The sequence below is a fragment of the Apostichopus japonicus genome, chromosome 4 (genome assembly GCF_037975245.1).
Source record: "Apostichopus japonicus isolate 1M-3 chromosome 4, ASM3797524v1, whole genome shotgun sequence".
Lineage (NCBI taxonomy): Eukaryota > Metazoa > Echinodermata > Holothuroidea > Aspidochirotida > Stichopodidae > Apostichopus > Apostichopus japonicus.
This window is the reverse complement of record NC_092564.1, coordinates 1,922,872-1,948,726: the sequence shown is the minus strand read 5'-3', so window position 1 is coordinate 1,948,726 and position 25,855 is coordinate 1,922,872. Positions and strand designations below refer to the sequence as shown.

Below are 25,855 nucleotides of genomic sequence, written 5' to 3'. Positions count from 1 at the left end.
TATTTAGATAGTACCATCATGTGTCATGGCTCGAGATCAATTTATTGGAAACATTCAAGAACTTTCAAATTTATGAGATATCTCGAGAGCTCACCCGCTGTACAACTTCCTTCCTGCTCGGCTTTCTCAGCAGACCCGTATAAAAGTATAGTTGTCATTAGCAGGAAGTGGTAATTATAGTGTGCGGGGCTGGGGACACTTGCGCCCCGCCCCCCCCCGTAGCCCCTGAGATCTTACCCACCAGGTGTACCATCATCGATGGCCCATCAAATATAAACAAAATAAATTGATGAACAAGTTCGTTTGAAAATCCAATAAATTATGGAAACAAACCCTGTTCATTTCTGATTTCAATTTATTTTCAAGATTAATCACAGCAACGATTCACAAGATAAAAATAATCTTTCGTTTTTCATTCAAGAAAACATTACATAAACTGCATACGTAAATATATTCATCTCTCTTACCACGTTTTATCTTGCAAAATTTTCAAATGGTTGTTGTGGCCACCAGTCCAACTACTGAACCCCACCCCACACGGCATGTGTAGTTGACAGGATGGGGGAGGGGAGCTATAGAGGCCATTCACAACTATGTTTAAAGTACATAATGTTCCAGTTTTAAACATTCCCTCTGCTTCAAGACTTTCACTCGCCCCACTCCACCCCTGGTGGGAGGTTGTACTCCTCTTACTGTTACTAGTTATTACGTTTGAAATTTCCCGGTGATCTGAGTGACTAAAACAGTACTCTTGGGTTAATAGTCCAAGAGGTAGTTAAATCTGCCAAACTGTGACTCCTCTTGGTATGTGTGTGTACAAGAGGTGGAAGGAGGGTGACTGATGTCCAACCCATTGTCAGACTTACAAGCAAAGAATTCATTCTTGTAAAAATTTCAATTATTAACTAAATAACTCAAATAACAGGATATTCATCCTGTAGGACATGATAACCTGATATACCAATTATCTTGTATTAGGAATATATGTACACAACAGCTGTAGTAAAGGTAGAAATGAACACATTTTTGAAAAAAAAGAAATTCAGATAGAGCACTTAGTAAATGTGTTATGAACTAATGTTAGCACAATACACTAGAACAAAATGGTATCAAGCAGGTAATTCTCTACCCGGCATAGTAGATACTTTCTCTGTGTTGACCTGATTGAAACAGAGGCAGTTAGTTACCCACCACTGAATAATGAGGAACTGAATAGTGAATACCAAACACCAACTTGTATTAGTGTAAGATAAACACAATATAAGGCACATGAATAAACATAAACAATTCCTACAGGACATTTAAAGCACTGAGGAGAGAAATGTCCAGAGAGGAGAGAGGGTAGGGTAGTCAGGAATGGGGAGGAAGGAATGGAAGGGAGAAGATGGAGAATGGAGGAAGGGGAGGAGAGTGGAAGGAGAGAGGAGGTAGGGGGAGGGGGAGGAGAGGGAGGAAGGAAGGGGGAGGAAGGAGAGGAGGGGAAGGGGGTTGGTAAGGAGAGGGTAGGGAGTGGAGGAAGGGGATGGGGAGGGATAGGAAGGGTAGGAAGAGGAGGTGGATAAAGGAGAGGGGAGGAGGGGGAGGAAGGGAAGTAAGGGAAGGAAGAAAGAGGAGAGGAGAGGAGAGGAAGGGAAGGGAAGGGGGAGGAAGGGAAAAGGTTAATTGCAATTGGAAGGAGGATGGAGAAGGGCTGAGAGATGTAAAAGAGGCATGGGGAAGGGTGAGAAGGGGTAGAAAGGGAAGTGGAGGAAGAAAGAGGATAGGGATCAGGAAAGAAACAGGAGAATTGTGCAGGAGAAACAGACAGGGGTAGAAGGTTGTGAGGTGTGACGGTTAACATGTCATTATATTACTAACAAATATGAAAACATGATTTGACTAAATTATTTAACATCATGCATTGCCTTGCAGGATTTCCATGCTTTATGAAAATACCATCTATAGAAATGTAATGTGGACATAGCAACACTTAAAACAATGCTGTCATCTTAACTTGTTACATCAAGTTTCAATTAATTAGGAATGGAAACATACCATTCAACTTGCCACAATCTTAATGAAAATAAAACTAATAGTCTGGGTATCTTGACTTTTAAGTCATCTTGACATTTGAGAGATGGACTTGTAGTAGTAAGAGTCCCTCTTTCCAAATACTGGTAAAATCATAAGACATTCGTGTTGATAATACATTCAAGAATTTACTTACACAAGGTCTCGAAGACAGTATAGAATTTTAAATGAAGGCTTCACAAAACAATGTAGTGTATACACAAAAGCACACAACAGTTGAATATATCAGTTTAAATATGATCAAGAGCCTCTTAGTCTTTCCTCAGAGATCATTACCTGCAGCTGTAGCAGATATAGAATTCATGGATACTTCCTCCGGATTATCCCTATCAAGGAAAAACCTGGCGAAAACATCAAAGGTTAAAATGAAAGTTGACAAGTGTATACTGAATTAAAATACTTATTTGAAAACTAGTGCCTTGGCGACAAAATATTGAGAACCAGAAGGTATGTTTAATTATTTACTGGTTGGCCTACATTGAGTACAAAGACATGGAAGAGTGTCTTAGTTTGATTCAGTCCATCGCAATATTCATTTGAGAATTTATGAATCGATACTTGACAGTAGCAATCTTAAAATTGACCAACCAAGCACAAAAAGTTGCTTTAAAACCTGGGCCATTTTCCTCCAAAAATGTCAAAATTTCATTAGATAGGTCTAAATTTTCAACATGCAATCCTCTGGCACTGATTCTGATCAAATAAGATTAATAATCGTTTTCTATGACAACAAGATACCATGGAAATGACGAAAGCAACAAAATCGCCAACTTTGGTCAGAGTTGATCAGTTTCAGATGTTGTAACATACTTGGAGGTGATTTGGCTTCACACTTACATGACTACATTCATGGAGAAAAAGTGAATGAATATTGAATTATGAAATTTCTAGCAGAATATATGGAAACATCAGATCTGTTTTTAACTGAATAAAGAGGAATTAACTAGGCAAAGGGTGTGAAATGTCTCATTCATTCAGTGGAAACATATAATTACTGAAATTTGCACCCCAAAAAATAAAAAAAAATAAAATAAAAATAAGACCCTCCAGACACTTGAGGACAAAAAACACATATGGTAAAAGCTGATAAGAGTACAATTTCAGTTTGGTCTTAAAATACAAAAAAAAAAAATTGCAAGAAAACAAAACAAGTAAATAAAAAAACAAATAAAACCTCTATCATTTCGGAGAAATGCACCAAACAAATGTAAAATAAAGCAAGGCTTCAAACAAATTCACAACAGAAAACAACCTCAAAAAAGAATCAATCTTGGGAAAGTAAAGGATAAAAACAATTGAATAAAAGCTGCACCTTCTAATGGACACACTAAGGCTGAATCAAACAAAATGTAACTTAAAAACAAAGATCCTACCAGCAACTTGCAGTAACAATAAATCTACAGGAACTTCATGAAGTGCATACTGATATATTAAATTTCAAAAGTACAGAGCAACTTCACAACAGGATATACTTCTAGATATTTTAACTAGTGCATGACCCACACAAGTGCTTCAAACCATTTCTTTGCAACCATAATGGTGCAGTAAGCTGGCATTTAGTCACCATAATGGTGCAGTTAGCTGGTAATTAGTCACCATCATGGTGCAGTAAGCTGTTAATTAGTCACCATAATGGTGCAGTAAGCTGGTAGTTAGTCACCATAATGGTGCAGTAAGCTGGTAGTTAGTCACCATAATGGTGCAGTAAGCTGGCAATTAGTCATCATAATGGCGCAGTAAGCTTGTAACTATAATGGTGCAGTAAGCTGGTAATAAGCCACCATAGTGGTACAATAAGCTGGTAATAAGTCTGCTAAATTGACAAAACATTGGCTTGACATAACTTGACAAACACAAGTATTTTATGGAACTAGAAGACTAGTATCAAGTATCTAATCTACTATGAGAGTACTGTACATTTAGTGTAAGTAGTTGGCATGAAGCTTCTGTATTCATTGCAGGGCCGTAGTAAGTCATTTCATTAAAAGGTAAAATTGATGCACTACTATACATTTCTGTATTGTGCTATTTCTAGGCGAGCAAAACATAACAAATATATTCAAGTCTTATCACATTAGAGATTGAGTGACTGGAGACATTACTCATTGCGAAGCTGAACAATTGCTTCTAATTCGGCTCTCTTTAAAAACTGTACAAATTGTGTTTTGATGGAGTGAAATTTGACAAGGGAGTGTTAGCTCAGTAGTTAACGCCGGTGCCTTTCAATCATAAGGTCCTGAGTTCGAGTCACTCCAAGATTAATGTATGTTGTCCAGTTACAGAGTTGTTGACAATTGACAACTCATAATCATGGACGTTAAAATATGAATCTAAGAGACTGACTTCGGTCAGCTTGCGGCTTTGATAAGCCTCTGATGGCTTCTAAGCGAGATCCTGCTTGCTGGAGGATCTAAAATACATACATACAATCACACATACACATACATACAAACACACATACATACACACATATGCACCCATACATACATCACAGCCATCTTGCTTTCAGATTACAGTTCACCAATGGTATCTCGTTTGTGCAATACGACCTCAGAAAGAATTGATGAATGCAGCAAACTGCAAATGAATTATTCCCTTCCAGGTACTCCAGTCTGTACACATAGGTCAGTACTTGTACTCATACTTGGGACATTGTACTCACACTAGAAGTATGTCCACTTCCAACTGATCATTTCAGTTATTTTCCTTCTATAACTTTTAATTCTTGAACTTCCTTCAATCTAGCAACCATCAATCTATTTCATTTCTTTTTGTCATTACACAAACAGATGATTCACTCTATTTAAGTGATGTTTCTGGATGGCTCTTTAAACAGAAACACTAAATATGTCAAAGTTAGAGGGCCCGACGTTTCAATCCTAGCAGGATCTTCTTCATAGGCAGACTAGACCATTTTTTTTCTTTTTGCGATAGATAAGCAGTTTAGTAACAATTCCTTTCTGAAATGATTGTGAAGTCACCAGTCTGGATTAGGAATAAGCAGAGGCAGTCATCAATAACAATGGATTATGCTTCTTAACTACAGTGTGACACAAAAAAAAAATGCATTTGTCTTTTCTTGTGTTTGTGAAAATATAAACAATCTGCTATAAACCACATAGTAAAAAAAAAACAAATGACAGTTTCCAACTCTTATAAAAAACAGACGATAGTGGCAAATTCACAGATAAGCACGAATTGAAAAGGATATTAAAATTAATTTCAAGGTAAGTAGTACTGAAAATAACCACCAGACCTATAGCTTGTATTCTTCTTACTTACTGTAGCAAATGTAGGAAGCAATGTTTTCAAAACAAGTCAAGCTGGACATTCAAAGCCAGTAGAATGACAAATACCCTCCATCAATCTCCCCCCCCGCCCCCCCCCCCCTAACCCCTGTGACATTTGGTACCTGACATTTTCAAGCTAATTTCACTGTTGTGAAAATATGATTTCCCTTTAGAGTCTTTCAGAGAATGATCTAATTCAAAAGCAGACCTCCCATCTCTATACTTTCTTGGACATTGAATAAAACCAAAACGAACTGTACTGAAAAGGTACTAAACTTTCATAGCAAATTTCTCATGACTGGTATGCAATATTGAACCCGAAATACACCCAAATGAAGGCCCACATAACTACTAGCACCTAATAAAGGCTCTCATAACAAAATAACACCATATAAAGGGCCACATAACAAAATAACACCAAATAAAGGCCCACATAACAAAATAACACAAAATAAAGGGCCACATATCAAAATAACACAAAATAAAGGCCCACATAACAAAATAACACAAAATAAAGGCCCAAATAACAAAATAACACAAAATAAAGGCCCACATAACAACGACGTGAAAGTGGTCCATCAGTGATCAAAGCGAGGCACTTTAACTTTTTAATTATGTAGTCAGCTGTATTTTTAAGAATCTAACACCTGAATCCTCCCCCCTCCCTCGCCCCCCTTCTTAAGGCCTTACAAGCTTACAAGGCCTCCGAGTCCACAGATATTTCTCTGTTTCACTGACAACATAGAACCATTGTATTACACTCACTAGAACACCAGTGATCATAGTAGAAGCTCAACTGACTTTTGTAATGACAAATAAAGGCCAACCTGACAAATATATGACAGCATTTTCAATGCACTGTTAACAAAGCAAGACATATTACAAAATGTAAAAGATAAATTGCTTAAAACAAACAAATTCATGACTTGTAGATCAATAGGATGGTGTCACTCCAATTGACCTCAAACCCTTTCACAACAGGTACTACTGGGACGGCAGTTTCGGTTCAGTAGATATTTCTTTGGTTAACTCATGCAAGGTGTAGAAGCCACTCACTCTGCAGACAAGTTATACCTGTGCAGAAAATAAAAACACAAGACAAACCTCTTCAAATTCATGCTTGATCAGTCAGTGTGGGTTCTCTTTCAGTTGCGGTTTAGTCCTCAGACTTTTATTTTTATACGAACCCATGCGTTTTATTCATTAGGCAGCATTATTTTATCATATTTAAACGGCCAATAAAAAAATATATAAAAAAACATAATGTGATACATTTGGGTCTTCATTAATACCTATTAAAGCCTTAGATAATAGAAATGTTAACATTTTATTAAGGATTCAAGTCAGTCTCAAGATGGGGTATCTTCATGACATTTATCTCAGTCAAACAGAAATCTTTTTGGTTCGTTCCCCGTTTTATTTTTGAGTTAAAATAATTTGTCTTGTTACCAACTCTTTGATTGCACTAAGTCCCAACTTAAAACTTATCTTTTTATCATGTTCTTTAATGACTGATCTTGTTTTTGTCTGTTTAATATTATTCATATTAGTTTCATTAATTTTTTATTTTTTTTATGATTTTGCTTTGACTACTTTATTCCTTTTATTTAACCTGTACTTATCTTATACTTGTTTTTTTGTCAGATTTTACTATAGTCCCCATAGAAGTGCTTTGATATTATTCTTTAATGTAAAGCGCTACATAAATAGATATTATTATTATTATTTATTATATGCAAAACAATTTCAAACACATGAGGTTCTAGAAAATAGATATACTGCAACTCAATATAAGAATATTAATCAACGTATCAGAGATTTCAGGCCCCCCCCCCCCGAATTTTCCCGCACAGTTTTAGCACCACCCTGTCCCTATACTAATTATGGAAAAAATATGTGGTTAAATTTTGGCCTTAGAATATAAATCTCAACACAGAATATAAGAGTCACACTTTACAAATGTTGTTAAACACTTGATTGGCCCATTTTAGACTAAACTGCTGCAAAACACACACTTCAAATGATTTACTTAAAGCTTCCTTGCCTCACCATCCACTCCCGCCGCCCCCTCTTGATTGTTCAATCTGCACTTTTTCAGAAATAAAAGTGATGTTAGTTTGTGAAGACGAGGTCAGCAGTTAATAGAGAAGTCTCGACATAGCAAGACGGCATACTGTTGTTTAATTTGCACTGGTAAATGCAACAATCATACAAATGCTACCAATAACAGCATTTCAACAATGGCAAAGCAGTTATTAACCTATGAGATAAGAAAACATTTACTAACAAACAAACAACCAAAACAAATGAAAAAAAAACAAGACAAGAAATATCAAATTTTTACCATTCTGTCACAGATTCATCAAGATCGAGATTGCCAAGATTTAGAGAAAGCTGTTAAGAAAAAATTAAAAAATATAAAACATGAATAGAGTACAAATAAGTCCATCGTTTTGGCCGACTGCTGTTTCCATGGTTTCAACCAAGTAAATAATACAACTGCACCAACCAAAGACTACAGAGTATGTCTTAGGTCTTTTACATGCTAATTAAATCATGCATATTCATGGAGATGTTCTTACTCGATATACTACTACAAATGAAACCACTGATAGCTTGATACATTTGTCAGGACTTTTAAGAAGGGCTTGGAAGGCGCTTGGAAAGGTTGATGGGAAATAAGTATGAAATGATTGCACTATAAATATGTCATAATGCTGAGGAATGTTGATGGTAAATTTATTTTCATGCTTAGGATGTTAATAACTGAACTAAAAACGTCAAAAAAGACCCTTAGCAGAACTGAGCATCAGGTTGGGAGTATGAGTCCATGATGGAATAAGACCTACAATCCAGACGTCAAAGCAGAAAATATTCATAATTAATATCTACATGCAACTTAAGCATTGTTGTAAAGTATTCATGAATTTTTTTTTTCACTGACTCTTGTAAGTCAGACAATCAAAAGAATATCCTCAACATTTGGTCAAGTTTGATTGTATTTTATTCTGCAGTTTTGCTACACATTATGAATCATGTATTTGTTTTACTGTTACATAGCGTTTTGGAGCACTCTTGTGGATTTTACGATTTAAAAAGTAAATTATTATTATTATTATTATTTAAGCTACAAGGAAAATGTGATTGCTTTGAATTTCCCTGTCATATCGCTCATATTTTTTCAAAAATATTTTCCCAAAAAACAAACAAACTTTGTGACATAAAATGATCTTGATCGTACCTTTCCAAGAAGTGGATTCGACAAAGCCATAAAAGACGAATCATTCTTGACTGCAATGTCCAGCGTCCGGTCAGAAAGGTCAGCTCTTTTACAGGGAAACACAAATCTGATGTATATAAAATGGAAACAACAAAAAGGAGTGATTCTCTGTCTAGAGGTCACTGACGTGGGTTTACTGTAACATTGAACTGAATGAGATGACAAAGCACAGATACCGGTATATTAAAGAAAAAAGCCATACTGACATAAACTAGCACTTTCATTGTTTTGTTGTCCGTACTTTGAACATAACTGTCAATGGGATGAACATTCCATAATTCTAAGAAGATTAGCACTAACAGGATCAACACTTAACTTTATCCACAGTTCATGCCTTGATGGTAAGGGGGGGGGGTGGAGATGATGGGAGAGGGGTCAGGGGTGATATAATCAATGTTGATGGGTGGTAGGAGGTGGGGGCTAGATTGCCTGATTAAATATCTGTTATAGAGCCACTTGTCATGTAAGCATTGTTGAGTAATCGAATCAATGTTATCAACTTTTAACACAGTAACATAAATGTATGAGACTTCTTCCGGGCAAACGTTTTCTAATGACCGCGAACAAACACAGAGGAAAACGAGAACATATTACAATTCAAATCAAATTACTTTTCTAAATACCTACATAACATATTTAGTAGGGCAGGATACCGTGTGGGTACAATCATTGCTGGATTACCCAATAGAGAAATGATGCCTGGGCCAAGGTCAAGGGGCCTATATGGTCAAGGGGCCCCCAAGGTCAAGGGGCCCCGAGGTCAAGGGGCCTATATGAACCCTTTCAAACATGTAATACCACATTTATATGTTTGAATTCTGCTTGCAGATCTTAATATGGCATGTTTCTTTTTTTGGGGGGGGGGGGTGTAAAAATATTTGATTCTCACATCTCATCATATGTTGCATCTCTCATCTCCTTGATCACATCTGTCTTCCTCTTGCCAGACTTGCTCTTATCTGGGAGCAGGTAGATCCTGACGTAAGGGTCCGGGGGATGGTGGGCGTCCTCTAACGGTAGACCTCTGTAGAGAGGGTGCAATCAAACATAATATCATAAACTCCTGTCAGGAGTTGCAATGTATACAATTTATAGACTAACCGTACCTAAACGTTTGGTTAATATCTTTGGAGAGGAATAAAAATAATAGGAATACCATTACCACTTTGAGAGGAATTTGTTGGATACCAGATATATGACTGAATACACATTCCCAGATAAAAAACTCCAAGAAAGGCACAGGGAGGATTTGTTGGATTTATGTAGGCTGCTGCCACTAAACCACATTACACTTTCATCATAGCTGGCTCGTACAGCTGTATTTCACAAAACCAGCTTCATTTGTGTTTCCTTTTTCACATACAGAAAAGAAAGAAAAACAACCTAGGAGGGTAACTACATGTTTAAAGATTTTCAATTGACTCCTTTATTATATATTCTCAATCATGTAAAGTTAAATTAGGAATCACGTAACACCAAACTCCAGCAGGTTGCACAATGTATTGATATAGAAATGAATGCTGGTGTGAACATTATTACTTATTAACTAAGACCCCGGTCACACGTATAAAATTGCATCTTCCAACCATCGTTTCTTAACTATAGTCCGACCATATTAAACTAACTACGGTAGCGGTCACGCGTACTCACACGACTAATTGTACTATATTCGGACGATAGTTATTTCGTGGACACATGCATCAGTGAGTTAATTATGCTTTCGCAAAGCTATCATGCGCAGTTGCGTTGGGTCGGTCAAGGGTCACGGTTTTGACGATGTTTCGCAGGGTTTTTAGTTGTAAGTAGTAAATGATGGCTATGGAAGCTCACTTTGCCGTAGCGCATTGATTCTTATGAGATTTGTATTACGAAGGAGGTGTCACATATTGGAAGCAGCATTCCTGCAAAGACAAGAAGCCGCTGTTCGCCGACGGAGAGTGTGTAGACGCATATTCATTCGTAAAACACAGCGAAATATTATGGATACCAGCTCTTTAAATTGTTGACTTTGGTCCTAATCTGTGTTTGCGTCCGTTCGGATCCATCTTTCGCCATCATCTCCAGCACTTCCTAAACACCTTCTTATTCCTGACGGTGTTGTCCACCATACTCTGTTTCTTCTTCCCCCAAAATAAATCAATTAGTGTCAGGACTTTTTGTTCCTCTCAGGCTTCACCGGGAGCTGTGGCCGCCATTGCGAGTTGTCTTGTCGAATTGTCCGGAGTGTTGACTGTTGTGTTGTTTTGTGGTAGAAACCGTACGTGTGTATGTATAGTGCATGTATTAGTGTACAGTATGCAGTGCATTGCAGGTTTGTGTTGTTTACATCGTATGTATCTAGGCACGCGTCGCTATGTCAAGGGATTGAAATCCGAATTTCCAGCGATCAGTGTTAATGCTAAAATGCATAGTCGTATAACGCAATTGCAGTCACACGCATGGTTCTTCCTGCTAACGATGGTCGGACCATGCTTAATTCGGGGCTAATGATGCTTATTATCATCTTTAGTGGACGATGGTCGGACGATCGTCAGACCATAGTAGAGAGCGGTCACACGCAAACCATACCGTGGTCTGACCATGGTTGGATCATCAATATGTCTGCAAAAATGTATGTGTGACCGCGGTCTAATCATTGACAACAACACACCAAACCAAGAGACAAAATGAACTAACAGTGCTTTATGGACTGTCACTGATAGTTGGTTCTTCTTCTCGTCAAAGTTTAACGTCAGCTGTATTTTACCACTGGCAGAGGGATCACTGAATAAAAATACAAAGATTTGAAGAAGGTGAAGACGTTATGTACACAAAGCCTAACATAACTACACACAGTACATCTTAGATGTAGGCTGTTGCGGTTTGGCTGGTCATAAATGGTTCAACATTTTAACGATAATTAAAAAAAAAAAATGAAATTATGAACAGAGGCAGCTGCTTCCAAAGTGATTATTTCTTATTTCTTTGATATGAATAGCTACAGTTTTTGTTCAATGTCACACACATCCATCCTTCCCACCTGTCCGCCCCCCCTCCCCCAGCCACATTTCCTAAAACAAAGACATCTTCATCTAACACCGTGTTTTGCAAACTTTTCCTTACCAACCTATGTCATTTGATTGTACATTGACTGAACATTTAATAAACAACAAACACACATATTTATTAATAAATCACTGTATAAGCAGAAAGCCGAGCCTCCACTTCTAAATCTTGTCTTCCACCTCTTGGCTCATATCCCACCCAAACCGTTTGATGACCATAATTAGACCCTCTCCCACTCCAACCTGTCCCCCACTCCAACCTGTCTCGCAAAGCTGAAATATGAATGGCCCACATAATAAACTGTACCAACCCCATTGCTATTACTTGCAAATGTTCCATCAATTCAGTTTCCAGGATCACTGTCACGAAGCATGCCCACTGGTATTTCATAGACACTACCACTTTAATAATCTGAGATAATTCATATCGAAACAGATGAATATCACTGAACCATACATATGACTCTCCTTGTTTGTGTACATATGAAACGCAAACAAAACTATTTCTTGACTACTCAATGAAACACACCCCCGATCGATAGGAAAAGCTACTAACACATGTTTTTGTTATCGCGCGACAAGGAGAAAGCTTACTTTCTATTTCAGTTTACTATGTTAGACAACCAAACAATATGGTGATGCTTCATGCATGTTTGAAAAGTATAATATATTAAATGACAGCAATGTTAATGTTAGAAGTATCAAATGAAAAGCAAGGCAAGCACAAGCTGTACAATAACAAAGCAAAAGACAATAGACAAAAGACAATAGCAGTAAAAATGACGAGATAAAAGAAGACCAAAATATCTGTTGACCTTGTTGTTAACTTTGACTGTATATTGAACAGCTGGCAGGGAACATGCATGGTTAGTATAACACAAGAGGCAAACAGGTTGAAAAAGAATAGTAATTAAACAAAAGAGGTAAACAGGTAGAAAAACAATAGTACTTTAAGGAAAGAGGATAGTCATTTAAATATAATGAAACAAAAGGATTGCAAACAAAAACAAAGCTGAAGAAGAGCAAAGCATAGCAGAGAATACAAAGCTGTTAGCTTCTAAACTACAACAAGATATTATTTATAAGGTTACAACATATAAAACTTGAACATCTCTTGAAAAGGCATTTACCACACTGGTTTGATTCAAGGCCTTATTGATTCATATATGAACCCGAGGAGACTTAAATTTGAAGCATGTATGTGGTAGCATGAATACTCACTCTCACTGTATCATTTCTTCAATTTAATTCAAGTTTATAATTCAATTCAATCCACGATTTAACCTTGAAGCTTAATGCAAGTTGGATTAATCATTTAAATTTTAATGGAATTAATGAAGAAAATCCAAAGAAAAATCCTGAGGGCAGAAGTTCAACATTAAGGACAAATTATTGTAACCGACGATGATAAATTATAATATCTTTTCCTGTTCTGCAGTATCCGATTTGTCACACAAAGTGAAAGATCAGATTAACGTTAAACATTTCCTGGCCATGATACCGAAGGGAAAGAAGGCAGTGAGTTTAATTGATTGAATCTTTTATATATATAATGCTTTGGTGTTTTATCATTCCAGTTGGTTGTTCATGGAATGATTCCAACTACTACAAGAATAGAATATGATAGAAAATGATTATTTGAATCTTGACACATCTAGGTAAAAGTCAGGTAAAGGTCATGTCATTGCAACAGTGGCTTTGACAGTGTCTGATCACAGTCGTGATTAGTAAGTAAACAAAATTAATCCGTTTATAAATATTCAGTGACATCTACAGAGATGATCAATTTCACCATCTCACAAACTGTAATGAGGTTTCTCAAAAATACTTATTTTATCAGAACAGATGATAAATTTATTGCTTTTCCATCATGTAAGTATACAATAATGGTTTTCTGAATAATACTATAAAACACAATGTTCTAAAACAAAATGCTCTCGAGAAACATTTATGTGCTTGTTAAAACATGAGCACAAGCAAAAATGTAGTGTTTCAAATGCCTACAATAATATCTCCAACTTGAACACTGCAATCCCACTCTACCAGTGATAACTATTTTATAAACACTTCTGTTTTTTCACTCCTCAGTGATAAAACTCATGAATTTGTCTTAAAATTATTTGATAAACATTCCCAAGCAATTGAGATCAAAGTGATAGACAGTTTTAATTGAATTTCTTGAATATCAATTCGATTTTACTTGTCTACTTGGCAAACATTGAACAGAAACGATGGTTGGTTTAAAGCAGAATTATTGCAAAATGACAGCATATCATAGATACAGTACATGACAGTTAAAGCAATTAATAAAATGACATCTGAGCAACAGGAATGATACATACAAAGAACAATGATGCTTTCAAACACACAAAGGAGGCTGTTAATTAATAGAACTGAACATACCAAAGCAGAAGAGAGCATTTAGTGAGGAATTTGGTGAGGCAGAAAAGAAGGCACACAGAACCAGTATATAGATCATATATTTTTTTTATGATATAATACCAAAATAGAAGAAGGTGCTGTATACAGAAGAATTCTATGCATGGTTGTATAAATGTAATTAAAGCAGCTTAAATCACGTTGCATAGCATGATAACGATGAATACAGCTAACACACACCCTTAGGATTATCAGCAAACAGTGGTGTTTTGAGAGCAAGCAATGCAAGACGAGAAAAAATATTCCACATTGTTAGTTGAAAAGTCCATCTCAATATACTTTCTTCTTAATTCCAGATAGGATTAATTGAAGGGTTAACTATTTTGGCTGGCAAAACTCTTCTTTCCTTCAGAAACCTGATCACAGGAAGCCATCTATGATGTCATCTATGATGTCATCTAATGATGTCATCTAATGATGTCATCTATGATGTCATCTAATGATGTCATCTAATGTCATCTATGATGTCATGTATGTCATCTAATGATGTCATCTATGATGTCATCTATGATGTCATCATGCCAGATGTTCTTCAAAGCTGCTCTTTCCTACTCTTATCATTTTTGATTCACCATCCTTTATGTCATACATTTCTGAAAGCTTGCTTTTGCTGTCAATGTTCTCTGTATTTAGAATTCCATTGTGCACAAATGATTTAAACATCGTTAGGAAAAACACCAAGATAATATCAACTCCATTGTCATGGTGATAGATGCATTCACAAAATATCAGCAAAGCTAAAACTTCATTCGTTTCACCTTGGCTAAAATGCTTTGCGGATGCAATTTGGACCTGAAGATTTTCCATTCCAATCAACATAAACCCTAGGATTCTAAACCTAACCACATTTTCACAGCTACTGTGCAAAATCAATTTACAACTTTTTTAGCTTGAACTTTCATGTATTTAATAAAGTTTTAAATTTTGATCTATTTGAGTTTTATTAGATATTTTGGTATTATTTATTTAGTTTGCATTTTGTTAGAGATTAGCTCTGGCTAAATTAGTACTCTCTTAAAATAAACTTTTAATAATAATAATAGAAAACAAATAATAGTCTACTTTGCATATGTGAGTCTGGGATGAAGCCAATTATTGTCTGTCAAAGTATTTAGGTTTACTAAAGGCTAAATTGTGCCATTTATGATGACAGAGTGAATGATATCTCATATGAAACACTGCCAGAGAAATGAATCTGGTGAAAGGTGGAGTATGATTATGACAGACAACCAAGTACTACTATGGAAGCATATGGTGACTTGTTGCATTACTGCAACTATATACAGTACAATGTATGGGATTGTGTAAAAACTTCTGCAGCCTGTGAGGTTCTTTGGGGAGTTAATGTAGCCTATAAAGCATATACTTCAACAGATGGACAATGCACACATAGAAGTATCTGATCTTCTATTTATTATTCAAGATTCCCATTTTACAGGGTAAGGTACATCCTTGAGTCTTGTGGGTACAAACTTTTTCGTGAGGCCCACAAGATCATTTAGTGACCATCCCTGGTCCATTTATGTCAAATTCGTTTCAGTGGCCAGTGCTGTATTCAATACCAATGCTATCAAGGATTGCTTCTAACCAAATCACAGTCACAAGCAGCGGGCATTGCCTTACCAGCCCATCACCGTGACAATTTTGGACCCGCATCTTAAAAGCAAAGAGTGACAGACTGCTACCAATGGTATAAATGCTTCTACAGGCAAGCTACTAATATATTTGATGCTACTCAGCGTTACTGTGTTTATACAGAATGAGAAGTATTAAGTATTCTGTGCATAAACAGTTGCATCAAACCTGTTGGATTTGTCAGTTACTCGTTTCCTGAGCTCTGTTCCAGTTGGTGTGGGAGGGGAATTGATACCATTCACAGGGGGTGTCTGAGTGTTACGGACTGGAGATGATGATGATGATGTAACATCTTCCTCCTTGTGTTCACTCCCTGCCTCTTCAATCAAAGCTTTCTCAGGAGGCGTCTCCGTTGTTTTATCTGTACTGGGTTCCTCTGAAAGCTAAATTAAGGGATAGTATTAAAAACAAATTAAAAATTTTTAAATTAGAACTTAAATTTTAAATTGTTTCCTCATTTCAAAGTGTTGCATAGCTAACTTGGGATAGAAATACAGATTTTGCAAGCTTCATAATTCAGTCTCAATTTCTATAGGGCCTGAAACAGAGATGTTTCCATGCTTGAATGAGTCAAAAGTGATAATTATCAGCCTCTATATCTCAATCAATTAATATCTTAAGATCCATACCAGTAGCTCCTTTAGGTCAGTTTCTGTTGCCACAATACTGGTTGTCGGTTTCAAAGCCTGTCGATAAAATGAAACAAGAATCCAATCAGAGCAGGTCATAACAAAGGAAAAGATGCAGTTAGTCGTACACTCCTGGTGATAGGGATGTAAGTGCAGCCCCCCCCAAAAAACGGAAAACTATTCGGAGAAACCGGGGGAATGCCGTTTTAACACATCCTCCTCCTAGCTCTGAATACTTACGCACTATCGTTATGTTAGGCTAGCTCAAAAGTATTAGCGCTAACACATCCTACCACTAGTTCTGACTACTTACACACTATCGTTATGTTAGGCTAGCTCCAAGTAACGAATACGTCGCAGCGAAATCCGGAATAAAAAACAGTCTCTCATTTGAAAGCGATCATGAATATCGACTATCATATGCGTATCCCGTAGATTTAGCCGCTCACAAATATCACAAGCGTTAATTCCGAAACTTATGTCGAGCACCAGCAGTTACGAATCAACGTGAATTAGGCAAGGTCTTTCAACGACAGAAATGAGCTATAGCGATTTGAAGTTCGCACGTACGCAAATATGTTCACATGGCACACACAATGTTGTACAGTGCAATGCGATGTGTAACACGAAATGGTATTTTGGTTGATCGATGAGTGAAAATTGAAGTTAGCTTGCTGCAACAGGCCAGGCATTTTTGACGCGTTGTGTCTTTGATATTTGTACAATTTTGTGGAACTTTATTGGAATTAAAAAAAAAACGGATTTCCGTAAAAATACGAAAGACTTACATCCCTGTGGTGATGCCAATAAAGCAAGAATTGATATGACCGAAAATAGGGGGAAGAAGCTAGGTCTTTGTCAGCATTTTCTGGCAAATGCTATGAAACCACTTTCAATGGGGCAACATGATGGATATTTAACTTAATAGCAACTGTTGTACAGTGTATACCATAGATATGTGATGGGAATAAGAACACTGTATGGTTATAATTATGTAATAGCTAAGCTTGTTCCATCTGTCTGTTATATGGTTATGTAATACCGAACCTTGCTTCATCTATCTGTTATATGGTTATGTAGTAGCTAAGCTTGTTTCATCTGTGTGTTATATGGTTATGTAATACATAACCTTGTTTTATCTGTGTATTATATGGTTATGTAATACCGAACCTTGTTTCATCTTCTATTATATGGTTATGTAATACCTAACATTGTTTCATCTGAGTATTATATGGATATGTAACACCTAACCTTGTTTCATATGTCTATTATATGGATAGATAATGCCTAACCTTGTTTCATGTGTATATGGTTATGTAATACCTAACATTGTTCCATCTGTCTGTTATATGGTTATGTAATACCGAACCTTGTTTCATCTATCTGTTATATGGTTATGTAGTAGCTAAGCTTGTTTCATCTGAGTATTATATGGATATGTAACACCTAACCTTGTTTCATCTGTCTATTATATGGATAGATAATGCCTAACCTTGTTTTATCTGTGTATTGTAGGTTATGTAATAGCTAAGCTTGTTTCATGTGTCTATTATATGGTTGTGTAATACCTAACCTTGTTTCATCTGTGTATTATATGGTTATGTAAAACCTCAACTTGTTTCATCTGTCTGTTACACGTTGATGTAATACCTAAACTTGATTCATCTGTATGTAATATGGTTCCATCAGCCAACAGGAATGTGCATCTATGCCAAGCCTTAGTCCATTACTTACCTTGTATATAAGGTGGTCTGTGTTTCACTAGATTAAGTAACACTACTTTCAACTCACCGTTCAGTTCAGTTATCAAAGCACATGATACACATGGACATGGAGGTTGTGTCATAGGTAGTTCTATCATAGATAGGGTTCAGTATGATTCCTTAATATGTGGTTCTAATTCATACACAGAATATGCAGCATCCTGAGCTTATTACACTGAATATGCAGTAAATGCACTCACCCTGAGCTTTATACACTGAATATGCAGTTCAATGCACTCACCCTGAGACAGAGTTTGATTTCTTACAGTGTGTTTCTACTTCAAATACTGAATATGCAGCACCCTGAGCTTTATACACTGAATATGCAGTACAATGCACTCACCCTGAGACAGAGTTTGATTTCTTACAGTGTGTTTCTACTTCAAACACTGAATATGCAGCACCATGAGCTTTATACACTGAATATGCAGTATAATGCACTCACCCTGAGACAGAGTTTGAGGATCAATTGGCTGTGTGGTCCAGAGTTATTCAACTTGAAGGGTTGTTCCAAGTTCATTCCTGGTTGGTCAATCAGCCTCTTAATTGGGACAGACAAATTCCCAATCGCAATGTCCTTCTTACCATCAAAGACCTGATAAATAAAGAAAACCCTGGGGTTGAAATGGCACACAAGCAGTTTGCTGGGGTGACACAATTTAAACACACACTTCTGGTCATCAAATTACCAAATGGTGAGACAGGTTTGGAGAGTCAAGTCAACCAGCAGCATGCACAAAGGACGTGGTTAGGGCATTCCGCCACTTCCATTTTGAGCTGGGCATAAATCACTCGGTTGGGGGAGATTTAAACCACCCCACCTGGTCCCAGGATGCCCTTATATGTATCATGACACTACCTAAATCAGCCATGGGGAATCTAGAATTGCCCGCCACCCCCACCACCACCTACCCCGTCAACTTTGAAATCCTGTGCACATTACCGAGGTCGACCAATTTGTAATGACAATGAGTTTTAATGTTATAATCTCCTCAGTTGTCACTAATGTACACAATGAGAGTATGTGAAGCAGTTTAATGACCCCTGACCTGTTGACTTTACTCCCTACCAATAAACTAACAGATTCACATGCTCTGTTTGTTGGGTCTTACTGTGTCAATAAACCAAACCAGCTGCCAGGGAGATGTGCAGAATCCCACAAGCAACTTGACCTTTGCTTTTGCCAAAATAGCAATTTATGAGGGTTTATAATTAACAGCTTTCAGTAATAATGTATCTGTTCTGATTAAACATATTTTGGCTTTTGCCTTTGTTGCTTTGTTAAGTATTACACAGAAGAAAATGTCTTACTGATACAGAGGCTAAACAGGGAACAGGACTCTCACAAATTGGAGCCCTAATTGGAGCCCTAATTTATCAAATCATCCTTACAGCATATAAACTGAGCTACTGAAACTTAATCCAAAATATAAATTCATATTTGGGTTTGAAGTAAGTATTTCTCTTTCTATAGAATATGGAAAACATTTCACCTCTATATCTAGAGCTTGTATCTGTGGTTTCTGAACAAAGAAATGAAACATCTCTTCCCAGACTGGAGCATTATTTGCATTCTGAATCTGTAAAGAGAGAATACAGAACAAGATCAGAAAAGATAATCTAGTTAGACAATGAGTGTACTCATAGTTACTCAGTCACACATGAAGTTTCTTGGACTATTAAGTTCTAATGACACAGTCTTTCGCCTAAGTTCGGCTTGCTAGAGACTATGGCTTCCAATGCAATTAAGCTATGAGATAAACATATGAACATAACAAGCTACTTTGTCACGAACACTGAAATATAAATCGATTACAATGTGCTATTACTGATCATTAATGGCATCTCCTCTTATCATAGTTTGTCATATTAGATTCCTATCCAAATAAATTATCATAAGACTATAGAAACATAATTATTTCTGCAAAAAGAACATGTAACACAAGAATAGTTCGATATGAATCTCCGCCTATTTTAACATTCATTTGCAAAGTTTTTAACTGAATTAAAAATATTTTTATTATTTATTATTACAATTTTTTTTTTACATAAATCCTTACCCATGGGGACTTCTTCTTCTTTGTGGAGGAGGTACTTCTCTTGTATGCAAGGATCATTATATTTTATTTAATGTTGATTATCAATTTACATTAATATTTACATTTACCTGGCTCTTCCAATTTGTCTGACCGACAGAGAGTTTACAATAAGGGCTGGGCATGACCGAAGCTTTACGGCCAATCTGTAAAAGAAAGAAACAAACAACATTTGAACATGAAAATATCTGTCTCAAAGATAATCAACTGAAAAGACCCCTGTGAGACCCACACACAATGTCCGAAAAAACTGAAAAAGCTTCAACTTGCAACATCAAATTCTCTAGAAGTTCTTAAATTACTTTTCTCAGGCATTGTCTTAGCCCAATTGACAGTTTTTGAGAGCACTACCTACTGGGGTAGTTAACTATCTGCAATGACAACTGACTTTGATAGAATGTTCCTTATTAACTGTAAATGGCAGCAATAACCATTAGGGAATCAAAACTCAACATTACCTTATACCTAGAATTCTAATTAAGTCATTTTGAATTTTTGTCATAAGAAAAAAGAAGTTTGCTGTAACGGTGTTCCAGTGACTGAACTGCACTATAGTTGTGCTTACAGCCAGGTTTAATAACCAAGCTGCTGGGTATACGATAACTACTGTATACTTATAATTTGTATGTTTTACAATTTATATGGTACAACTAAAAACCACTATCCACCACTCTCTTAAAGTTTTGAAGTCCTCCTGACAATTTCGACTCAACAATATCTTGATAAAGCAAAAATTATTAAATACAAGAAACTTGGTTATCTTAAAGTTAAAATATAATGTGGCCTATTCCAACTGACCATTCTGATCGTTTCATCAATATATTATTCATATCTGTAAACGAAATGAATAAACCTACCATAGAGACAGTTGATACATTTAACGATTTTAAGGCTTTGTGCAAATTTAAGTAAAACCAAGCAAACTAGGTATTGACTAACATCCACTGCATTTGTGGTGTTAATTTCTCAAACTCTATTGCAAAAACTTACAAATACATCTTAAATGTTTTTCATTTGTAAACAAAGCAGGGACTGAAATGCCATTTTTCTGTCATATTGATGATGTTTTAGAACAAAAATTACACAATTGATACAAAACCCCATATGAAAATGGTACCAAATGATATGTTGATGTTAAAATGCAACGATATATATCACCATTGCAGTGAACGGACATACAACCTGTACGTCAGAATTTATCAAAATTTATAATAACACCAATGGCAGTGACAAATATAAAGTTACTAAATGCATATTTTAATTTCAAATGATATGTTAAAATTCACATGAAATGCAGCAATTTAGTGTAGAAGCTTAAGCATGGGCCTGTTTTTTTAACAATGAAAAATTGTTATATTCCAAATTATGACTTGAGGAGATTATCAAAGAGTACCAGCTAGAAGAGATTCACATAGCATCTTTTTAAATGTTTCAATCAAACTCCTGAAGTTCAAACTTTTACTCGGGAGGCATTTGAAATCCACACAAACACAAACGAACTGAATTTGTTCTTGAAAAGTGGTTTTGGTGTTGGAGGGCTATAAGATCTTCCCCTCTAATGGAGAGGGGTATAAGATCTTCCCCTTTAATGGAGAGGGGGTATAAGTCTAAAAGATCTTCCCCTCTAATGGAGAGGGGGAACAAGATCTTCCCCTCTAATGGAGAGGGGTATAAGATCTTCCCCTTTAATGGAGAGGGGGTATAAGATCTTCCCCTTTAATGGAGAGGGGGATAAGATCTTCCCCTTTAATGGAGATGGGGATAAGATCTTCCCCTCTAATGGAGAGGGGGATAAGATCTTCCCCTTTAATGGAGAGGGGGTATAAGTCTATAAGATCTTCCCCTCTGAAGGAGAGGGGGAACAAGATCTTCCCCTTTAATGGAGAGGGGGTATAAGATCTTCCCCTTTAATGGAGAGGGGGTATAAGATCTTCCCCTTTAATGGAGAGGGGGATAAGATCTTCCCCTTTAATGGAGAGGGGGAAATTGGGGAATACATCTATAAGATCTTCCCCTCTAATGGAGAGGGGGTGCAAGATCTTCACCTCTAATGGAGAGGGGGTATAAGTCTATAAGATCTTCCCCTCTAATGGAGAGGGGGTATAATATCTTCCCCTTTAATGGAGAGGGGATATAAGTCTATAATATCTCCCATCTAATGGAGAGGGGGTATAAGATCTTCCCCTCTAATGGAGAGAGGGTATAAGATCTTCCCCTCTAATGGAGAGGGGGCATAAAATTCTTCCCCACTACTGGAGAGGGGGTATAAGATCTGCTAATGGAGAATGCTGCTTCACAAGAAGTTTTTCAACCTCATGTTACTCACTCAAATCCACCCCCCTCCCCCACATAAAACATCTATTAGTTTTCATCTTTACTGTATCCTTTTTATGTACAAACATCTGCTTGAATTGGACTACAGAATGCAGTTTAGTCACACCCTGACTGCAAACAAACATGTTCCAACGCTTCTATAATGGATGAATATTTTCAAACCACAGAGTGTAATGATTCTGAGTTGCGGTTCTAGCTTGATAAATGTATTACTACCTATGATGGAGTTTCAATGATTCTTTGGCTTTTGAAACAATGCAACATTTTACATTATAATACTGTCAATGTCAACTTAAGCATGACTATACTATATATACCTAAGAATGGTATAAACAGGATGTTAAGATCATGCCATTTATTAGGTAAGGCTTTGAATATTGAAGTTTTAGCACTTCTAATCAACCATGTCTCATTTATAAGAGAGTATTTTTGAGTATTATTGACATTGTGTCTGCATAACATGTTGTGAAAAAATACCTCAAAGGAAACTGGTTGTTTATCTTTTCTCACAAAAACTAACTTTATCTTCAGCGCTTATTATTTTATCTCCCTCCATGTAATGTACAGGGATGAGATATTGTACTTCACCCCATATCAGTAATTTGAGGAAGTGTGTGAGCGTGCGAGTTTGTGTGTGATGCGAACTCCTCCTAGACCGTACAGTTAAGTCCGGTCAAGTTCAAACTTGGTGTGTACAGTAGGTGCCTGACCATGTAAAATTGTGCCTGCATTTTTCAGCCATAATCTGCTTGTCAGCATGTAGAGAATGATGAGACGAGTTTAAAAGTAGGACAGATTTAATTGTTTTGGTTCTGAGTGAAAAGTAAATTGAACTCAAAGGTAAAATTCCCCTAAACTGTACAAAAAAAGTGTGTTGGGAACTCCTACACTGTAAGTCCGATCAAGATCAAACTTGGTGGGTAGGTGCCTGACCAAGTGAACTTGTGCCTGTGTGGCTGATGATGTCATAGGTAAGGGTAAAGAAACCAAAAACTTGGTTTTTTATTTCAAAGGTGAACTTGGCCTAAATTGTCTGCAAGTTGTGCCGCAAACTGCTACACACCATAAGTCCGTTCAAGTTCAAACTGTGTGAGAGGATGTCATTCTGTTTAGCGAAATTAGGATGACAAGAGTAAAGCCATGAAGAAGATGATATATGCAACTCCTTGGATTGCTCTCTCGTGTTTGTTTGCAGTATTAAATCAAAATGACAGCTTATGAACACAAACAAGCTTTGTTCCACAGATTCCTGTTTGCAAAGAACTGTGAATATGGGATATGATACAGTATGTGAGATGTGAATACTTCATGAATTAACAATAATTGACCCTATCATGATATTGACATACTTGCTGCATTTGATAAGTGACATGGTGAATGTTCAATTTGGGATACATACAAGAGTATAGACAATGTCTTGATACTGTACCAGCTGTGCATAAAAAGAAAAGTTTCTCCATTATGTATTAACACAATGAACAATGTAAATGGATATGTTGTTTTCTGTTACGTTTGGCACATCCATGGTTACGTACAAACTGGTACTTATCCATGGTTACGTAGAAACTGGTACTTATCCATGGTTACGTACAAACATTCCAAAACTTACTGGTTTGGATATTTACGAGTGACGAGCTTACCTGTCTCCTCACAACCTTAGCACCTCATTCTACCGTGCCTATAAAGTCCTGGTAAATAAATAACACTGTGCGCCCTCTATGACCGGACCCCCCTTCCGGTCCCTCCTCCTTTCTCATGAGACCATTCCTAAAGAGTGGCCTCACGGACACGGGAGTGGGGGTGGCAAGGTCTGGCCACCCCCAACGACCCCCGTCGAGTTAACTTCCCAAAGTGAACCCCTAACAAAAAAATCACTGACGCCTTCTAAGCAGGGGGGAGTGTAACCCTCCCCGGCGCAGCGGGAAGGGGGGACACTCTCCTGAACCCTGCAGGCGGAACTACCCCTTACACTAACAAGGAGCCTAAAGATTTACGGTCCGCCACTTGTTACCCTTAGATCAACTTAGGTGAGAACGTAAGTGGAAGACTATGTACGCAAACGCATACGGAAACACATAGGTACACTCACCGATAGACATAGTCGATGGCTCTATGGTGGATGGTGGTTCTGTCTATCTGGTGTGAAGCTCGGAGTCATGAGTCAAGTCGAGCGACCGCTCCTCCGTCCGGCTGTGTCCCACCACCCTCTCGGGGGAGGGCGGCGGGAATGGAGACAGGTAAGCTCGTCACTCGTAAATATCCAAACCAGTAAGTTTTGGAATATTTACTTCGCTCCTCGCTTACCTGTCTCCTCACAACCTTAGCACCGAGTGGCACTGCCCGATGGTGGGAGGCCCGAGGGGTGGGACCTGTTACCCACCGGACCTCGCATCACCGCGCTACCAAATGCCGCTTCGGCGTGTAAAGTGTCGGTCAAGTAGCAGGCGACGAACGTAGTTGGAGTTTTCCACGCTGCTGCTTTGAGTATGTCCTCTACCGGGATGCCGGCGAATAGGGCTGTAGAGGCCGCGACCCCTCTGACGTCGTGAGCCCTTGGTCGGGAGGTCCCCGATGTGAACGGGCGTATGATCTCTACTAGCCACCTGGATAGAGTGTCTTTGGAGGCCGCTGCGTAGGGTGGTCGTGGTATGATGAAGAGAGAAGTTGATTGTCTTAACTTCTCTGTCTTGTTCAGGTACCACTTCAGTGCCCTGACTGGACACCATCGTTTGTCCTCGGCTACTGATGACATGGTCTTAATTTCCGGGATGAAAATGTCTCCTGGCAAGAAGGTCAAGGTCTGGTTCTTTGCAATAAATGACGGGTCTGGAACCATCCTCACCCCGTGGCCCTCAAATCTGATGTGATTCTGCTTGGTGGATAGGGCGTGGAGGCAACTCCTCCTTCTTGCTGACGCAACTGCGACGAGGAAGAGTGTCTTTTTTGTGAGGGCAGCCAGGGAGGCGTTAGCCATTGGTTCGTATGGTGGTCCTGCCAGGGCATGTAACACTGCTGAGAGTCCCCAGGAGGGGGCCAGCCGTCTGATCTGTGGGCGACGATTCGCCATGCCTTTGATGAGTTGTGCAATGTACGGGTTATTGCTCAGTGTGGAGCCATCTGGGAAGCCCTGGTGGATGGCAGCGATGGCCGACCTGTAATTCCTGATAGTGGAGACTTGTTTCCCTTCTCCAAAGAGTGAGAGGAGGAACTCGGCTATCTGTGTCACAGAGGCAGCAGGCAGCAGTATCTGTCTCGGTCGGCACCATTGGTCGAAC

General features: G+C 37.7%; 1 protein-coding gene and 1 long non-coding RNA gene across 4 annotated transcripts in view; one reads left to right on the top strand and one right to left on the bottom strand.

Annotated features, from left to right (window-relative positions):
• The window catches only part of LOC139966103 (uncharacterized), a 33,053-nt gene extending 29,609 nt beyond the window's left edge, over positions 1-3,444 (top strand). The window contains exon 2 of the long non-coding RNA XR_011792463.1: positions 3,018-3,444. This is a non-coding gene — a long non-coding RNA (uncharacterized lncRNA). The remainder of the gene's footprint in view (positions 1-3,017) is intronic.
• Positions 338-25,855, bottom strand: part of LOC139966100 (extended synaptotagmin-2-like) — a 57,550-nt gene continuing 32,032 nt past the window's right edge. The window contains exons 15-25 of one of the 3 annotated variants that reach the window (XM_071968801.1): positions 23,980-24,012; positions 20,318-20,392; positions 19,644-19,730; positions 18,596-18,745; positions 16,388-16,444; positions 15,927-16,141; positions 11,317-11,403; positions 9,530-9,664; positions 8,602-8,707; positions 7,705-7,754; positions 338-2,411 (exon numbers count right to left, since the gene is read on the bottom strand). In XM_071968801.1, coding sequence (XP_071824902.1) covers positions 2,333-2,411; positions 7,705-7,754; positions 8,602-8,707; positions 9,530-9,664; positions 11,317-11,403; positions 15,927-16,141; positions 16,388-16,444; positions 18,596-18,745; positions 19,644-19,730; positions 20,318-20,392; positions 23,980-24,012 — 1,074 coding nt within the window. In that variant the 3' untranslated portion in view covers positions 338-2,332. Of the gene's footprint in view, positions 6,435-7,704; positions 7,755-8,601; positions 8,708-9,529; positions 9,665-11,316; positions 11,404-15,926; positions 16,142-16,387; positions 16,445-18,595; positions 18,746-19,643; positions 19,731-20,317; positions 20,393-23,979; positions 24,013-25,855 lie in introns of all 3 variants that reach the window. The other 2 variants (XM_071968803.1, XM_071968802.1) reach the window with 2 other exon arrangements.